This window comes from Nanorana parkeri, unplaced genomic scaffold (genome assembly GCF_000935625.1).
Source record: "Nanorana parkeri isolate BGI_ZX_2015 unplaced genomic scaffold, ASM93562v1 scaffold1826, whole genome shotgun sequence".
Lineage (NCBI taxonomy): Eukaryota > Metazoa > Chordata > Amphibia > Anura > Dicroglossidae > Nanorana > Nanorana parkeri.
The window spans coordinates 250,720-257,732 of NW_017308094.1; the positions used below are offsets into that span (position 1 = coordinate 250,720).

General features: G+C 39.3%; 1 protein-coding gene across 1 annotated transcript in view; it reads right to left on the bottom strand.

The window, feature by feature from the left end:
• The window catches only part of RAMP3 (receptor activity modifying protein 3), a 58,330-nt gene extending 52,778 nt beyond the window's left edge, over positions 1 to 5,552 (bottom strand). Inside the window, exon 1 of the mRNA XM_018571746.1 lies at positions 5,465 to 5,552. Coding sequence (XP_018427248.1) covers positions 5,465 to 5,552 — 88 coding nt within the window. The remainder of the gene's footprint in view (positions 1 to 5,464) is intronic.
• Positions 5,553 to 7,013: the final 1,461 nt, after the last annotated feature.

Below are 7,013 nucleotides of genomic sequence, written 5' to 3' on the forward strand. Positions count from 1 at the left end.
CCCCAGCCCACAGCTGATTGGCCGGCTGGCCTTCTGTAGCTTCCAGATTCCGAGAAATTCAGGTTCAAAGCAGGGTTTGGTCTGAACCTGAGCGCATCCCTAAAAAGCACTAACTGGATCATTGTGTGAAAACTTAAGGTGCTCATACACCTTATGATTTTCGGACGAAAATTTTCGTCCGATGATCATTTCCGATTTCGTACGGCAGCCCCATCATGCCCCGATGATTGCAAGATTCATTTAGCCGTAATTAAGGAAAAGCATCTGGACGAATTGCGGTAATTGATTTGTTGTATTTTCGTTAACGCAAGCGCAGTGTAGGTCGTACGACTTTTGACGGACGGAAACGCCAGCAACCTTAAGAAAATGTACGATCTAGCAAAGTTTGCAAACATGCTTGACCGTCAAAAGTCGTACAATTGTACAGTACTGTTGGTCGGACACTGCAATGCACACATGCGATTATCGGCCGAAAAGTCGATCCCATACGAAAATCGGCACCTTTAATCTGTTCTCCAGGTAACAATACAGGTCTAGGTGGTTGTGATTGTTAAGATGCACTGCAACCAAAACTTGTTTTGGGCACCTCAGTTAATAAGAAAGAACAGATTACCACTGGGGCAAGAAGTATGTTTCAGTAAAAAATATCCTTTGCAGAGACAGATATCTCAAGGGCCTGAACATGTGCAGTGCACATTTTAAGCTGAATGCCAGCCTTACCTTCAGTTTTACACCATTATACAGACTCCCCTTCTGTATTGAAATGGCTTAATCTGATTTCACTGCACACTATGAACATGTCAGAGTGCAATGAAAGCTGCAGCAAGTCATATAGAGCCCACCTTGTTCCCTGGATGGAGGACATAGCATATTTTGGCCTTTGCTTCCCAGATTTTTAATTAATTAGATTTCAATTATTTTAATAATGGAGACTCAGTATCACATGTGGGAATTATCTAAGGCAGTTTGTATGCGAGTGCAGTATGCCTAGGAATTCCCAATCCTCAAGACTGACAGCTACCCATGAAGGCATTTTGACACTATCACTCATTTAGGCTTGACCTGCAAGACAACAATGGGAGTCAGTCTCAGTGGTGCAGTGAGCCTAAGCAGCAAGTCTAAAAAAAGAATAATTGTAAATACATGACACATGAATCAGTGCCTGAAAAAGCCAAAAAAACTACTTCTTACAAATCCATCCCAACCACCAACACCTGGGTTTTCACATGAATGTTTATTCAGGTAAGAATTTAGTTAAAGGGAAAATTGTAAAAAAAAAAAAAAAGAATATAGCATACATAATTGTTACACAAGCCATTTTGGAATTGAATTGCCTTAAAACTGTCAAAACAATTAAATGCAATATGGCGACCTGGAGTTGGTGTACAGAAATTCTGCAGAAATGTAATTTCCTGCTTTCCTTGATTGGCTGACTGATTTTGACAAACTTCTGCACTTAGATACAAGTATAATTTCAGGCAACCCCTTGCAATAAGAATTTCATTTTTAGTGGCAATGGTGAGTTGTTCCCTAAAGGTGAATTCTAAATGGATGCAGCTTTCCTGATTAGAACACAGAAGTCCACCAGCTGATTATAGTGAACTCAGACCCTTCAATTCAGGAATCAGCTTGGAAAGAACATGTTGGAACAAACAGATTTTCTTCAGAACAGAAAAAGGTAAGACTCTACATAGATTGTTAAAATCCTTGCAATGTCCATTGTCACAGAAGTCTCAGTGTCTGGGCACCTGGAGGGGACTGAAGACCAGCCTCCTTCCCACCATCTATGGGCCCTGACCTGGATTAAGGTTTTAAATTGCTGGTGGAGCCAGTACTGTATGTTATCATGCACCTAACATCTAAACTCATCTTCTCAGGAGAAAAGGTGATTAAGGGGGGACAGGATCGCCATGTATAAATACATATATGGTCCATATAGTGAGCTTAGTGCCAAATGATTCACTTTAAGGTCACTGCGTCTGGAGGAAAAGAGGTTTAACCTTTGCATACAGAAAAGATTATTCACAGTTAGAGCTTTGAAAATGTGGGATAGACTCCCCCAGTAGCTAGTTCTAGCTAGCTCAGTTAATTGTTTTTAAAAAGTCTGGATGGATTCCTAAATGCACAGACTATTACTGGATATTGAGTTCTTATAGGTATATTAAGCACCAGAGATTTTTGATCCAGGGAATATCCAATTGCCTTATGGGATCAGGAAGGATTTTTTTCCCCCTGTTGGAGCAAATTGAACCATGCTTTATAGGGTTTTTTTTTTTGCCTTCCTCTGGATCTGGATCAGTTAGTTTGAGCTGATTTTAAAAAATGTCTTTTTTTTTTTTTTAAATAATGTAATCTTACATTAGGTAGGTGGGCTCTGTGGGCTTTAAAATGTGTGATGCTTGCTCAATAAAAGTGTTCCTGTTTAACCCTAATATTGGTTCTGTCTGATGTGTAGGGTAATGTTTCTGCTATAATCAACTGTGCCAATCAGCTCCTGCGCACAGGGAGCTAGCTTTGACTGCATATCCAGTTGGAGTACAGGCGTTGCCGTCACATACGTTGCTCACCCTGAGGGGATTGATTTTTTTCTCAACAAAAGTGGAGTTACTCTTTAACTCAACTTTTCAGCCAATTATTACATGCTAACACAATAATGTTTCCACAGTTTCACCATGTCGCACAGAATTATTTAGGCCTCATACACATGAGTGTAATGAACAGGCATTTGTATTTGCCCTTAAGTCTAAAATTTCTCATTCGTCCCATGATTCAGGTTGTTTTGACAAAAGTAAGCTAAAGTCATTTACAGCAGGACTCCACTGTTTTTTGTTTTTTTTTTATACAGTTTGCGTTGCAAAAAAAAGAAGCACCAATGATGTATCTTCTCCTTCTGGATGCTTAGTACCAAAATATGTAGTATGTAACAATTTATACTTGTCAGGCCTGATGAACATTGCTCCTGGGAGAGTAGGAATCAAGTGAGCAAAGGTCTGGAAATGCTATTCTTTCTAAGGATATTTCCATTTACTGCAATACTTATTTAGGATACAGATATGCACTGCAGTTTACAATACATTGGTAGAACACAATTTGATCATTTACAAAACAATGAATTGCAGATAATTATCACATAGACAACATAATGTGACCTACTGCTTCAGTGATGGAAGCTGAGTGTTCTAATAAATGTGATCTGATGTTTTGGAAATATACCAAGTGGATTTGGAAAGGATTTGGCAAGAAAAAATACTGCAGTAGGCAGCAATGCCTTATTTGCATATTCTATAATCCAGTGGAATTTATTTGCAATGTGTGGGCATAGATAGCCAGTAATCAGAGTGACATAAATTCACAGTAAGTTTCCATCATAAAGACAAATGTGAAATGTGACCTTTGTAAATATTGGTTTGCTGTAGCAGTTTAAGCAATATTAAGAAAAAGAGGGTGACTATACAGGCAAGCATATAAGTGCAAAATGTGCTTTAAAACATATTTTTTTTTCCCCATCAAGCAGCACTTGGAGTCTATTAGTGATTCAGGAGAACCACAGATACATTTTCCATAGATCCCTTATAGAAAAGCAAATACAATTTTAACCTTTGCAGTGGGGCTACCCCCGCACTGCAAGGGTTAATGCCTGTTTTGTCATAGGGAGCTAAATAACAGAGTTATACTCTCCCAAACCGCGATCCTGGCTGGCTGCTAGATAGGCGACTTCTTCTGCCTCACTCCACCTCCACTCCAGTGCTCTAAGGTCCTATGAATCACATTCAGTGTATTAGACGTGGGGACATAGGATGAAAGGACCCATCAGCCAGGATTGTGATTCGGGTGAGTATATCTAAGTGACCTTAGAGCACTGGAGGGGAGGTGGAGTGAGGCAGAAGTCGCCTATCTAGCAGCCAGCCAGGATCGCGGTTCGGGAGAGTATAACTCTGTTATTTAGCTCCCTACACAAAACATGCACTTAACCCTTGCAGTGCAGGGGTAGCCCCACTGCAAGGGTTGATTTCATTTGCCCAGACTTCTTCTTTAAATCCATTTTTACACCGCCTAAGAACATTACATTTACTGAATGTACATTAGGCCACCTCAAATCTATTTGCACCAGAAACAAACATTCATGGGTGTAACCTCAATACACCCTCTTTCATTATGGTATAGTCTTGAAATATATTACCCCAGAGGGTTGAACAGTAATTTATAGAGGTTATTTCAGAAGATTTTTCATATGGTGAAAAAATATACAGTGAGGTTTATTAAAACAAAATTGAGAATGGAATACAAACAAGGCGACATGTTTACTTTGAATTTGCAATGTTGTGCAAAAGGATTGAAAAAATTTGACTTGCACATGCTTGGATGATTGAAGTATACACAACTTTAAATTATTCACTCAGATAAGTGAACATTCACTTAAAAAACAGATAATTTTGTAATCGTTTAGTACCTCAGTACCCAACCATAGGCCCACTGTGCTCCAAACTTCTATTCTGGTCTGAAGCACAGTGGTATGCACATTGAGTGTCAATGGCTCTGTTGGGCTTTAGTGCTGTGACACCCATGGTCCAGCACTAAGACTTGCAGCTGCATTGATCAGCTCCTGGACTTCTGCTCCTGCTAATGAGCACTCCATAGGAGACATACTTTACAGTGTGTTAAAGGAGAAGTATTGGGAGAGTAATATGTATTCCCAATACTTGGCGTGTGACAATAGTTGTCGCATGCCGTCTCTATATATCAAACCGCTGACTGACTGCAGGAATTCCCCCCTCCCCTCTCTGTTCCTTCAGCGCTCATTGGAGAGACAGACAGGGGAGGGGGCAGGCACAGCTGACTCTGGCTCTAGCTCTATAGAGGCAGAGCCAACTGTCAATCTGACAATATTATCGGACTCTTTCCTGGCTGCTGCATGGCTTTGCTCTGTCAGCAAATAGCGGGCAGTAGCCCGCTAGATGCTGACTTTGGGTCTTAGGAGTACATTGGTAAATGTACTCCTTCGACCCAAAAGAGGACTAAAGGCAAAAAAAAAGGTTTGACTTTAGTTCTCTGTTAATGCAACAAAAAGTTATGAAAACTATTGTGCAGTCTTCTTGACATGTCTGGGGCCGCACTTAAGGCCCTCTATATGCACGAAGTTGGCCACCACTGAAACAAGCTAGGAATCTCGTCTCAAGATAAAAGATAAGGACAACAAAATGGTTTTCTGTTTCTTTTAACCCAGTCCATACAAGCCATCTTCATCTTTTGTAGCCTGATTTCACCTGTCCTAAAGTACAGCACAAACTTTGTTCAAGTATAACAGGGTACTAGTTTGATGAACAGAATTTGAAAAAGAGACAACAAAAATGTTTTGGTCTTCCAGTGATAGCACATCTATGGCTAAGAGAATAAACCTGAAATTTTTAATCGATTCTTGTTTAAAGGACAACTCCACTTTTAGTTGTAAGTGGCAGCCACCTACCTAAATACTTGTCTTCAGCCCTGCTCCAAAGTTCTTCCTGGTGCTGCACAATCCTCTCAGAAAAACATTCTGGCTGGTCTGTACTCATGGTGGCCCCCAGTCGTCCAGAGGAGGACATTCCTGGCCATGGGAATACAAGTACTTAGCAGTGCACATGTACAACAGGAACTGGATGTGGATAGGACTTTTTGCCTGGCTGTTGGACACGAGGCAGGACAGCACAGTGAAGAACTCACTATGTAAGTGGCATGTGTTTGCCACTTAACCCCTTCGCGACGGGAGACGTACACTGTACGTCCAGCCACAAAGGGACCAAATAACTTGTCACGTACACTGTACGTGACGAGTTATTTGCTGCTTTAGAGGGCTGTTAATCGCTGAGAATCAGCTTTTAACATTCATTAATGTATGCCCTTACTACAGAGGCATTCATTAATGAAAGGGTTAACCTTTTTCAGACACCCGATACCTTAATATCGGGTGTCTGAGAGTCAAAGCAAAGCGGACACAGATGCCGGCTTTTGCCGGCATTCTGACAGCTCGTATAGATCGAGAGATATCTCTCTCAAGCTATACTGGCTTTTTTTTTTCTTTCATGAATAGATACAAAATGTGTCTATTCCTACAATGTATCTATTCCTGGAAGAAGAATGTTTGTTTGCTGATCGTTGTTGCAACAATCAGAAAACATTTAGTAACAGCTGAATCCTGAACTGCTGCAGGATCAGTGTCACTAACTTATTATCGGCTGTTCTGAAGTTTGAAGCAGCCTGATAATAACCAAAAATTTATTAATTTATCATGCAGTAACAGTGAGATTAATTCACAAAATCTGCTTGATATAATTAAATAAATAAAATAACATTTTTAAGTTAAAAAAAAAGTGAAAAGTGTAAAAAAAAAAAAAAATTGTGAAAAGTGTAAAAAAAATAAAAAAATGTGTAAAAAATAAAATAAAATAAGGGACAAATAAATGAATGTATTTATTGCATTTTTTTAGCTGTGCTGGTTTTGTAAAAAAAATACTACAAATCAAAACTGGGAAAAAAGTGTTTTTTTTAAACGGTTTTTTCCTCTTTTTTTATATTTTATTTGTCCTAAGTGAGGCGTTAGACGCACATATGTGATATAAATATGTAGCCCTATCTGTCCTCTAAAAAACAATATATAATATGTGTGGGTGCACTTTGTAAGAAAGTATATTACTGACGTGGAAGAATCACACAGCAAAAATGTCAAAAGTGTGTCAGTCATTTACGAACAGAAACTAAAAACAAGCTCAGTCATGAAGGGGTTAAAGGAGTGGAGGGAACATTTAGAGAACAACTTCATTAAAAGTGAAAATATCTTTTAAATACACTTTGCTATTATTAAATAAAACCTTTTAAACTAGTTAAGATCTAAAAAAAAATCTTCAGAACCTATTTTCTAATCTTCACACAACAGAGTGTGGCAGCTGTGCAACTTCACATTGAGGGTGTGTTCCTCCTGGGTTTTAACTGCCTTTCCTGTCTGCCTTTGTCCTATAGTGCTCACAAATTACACAATG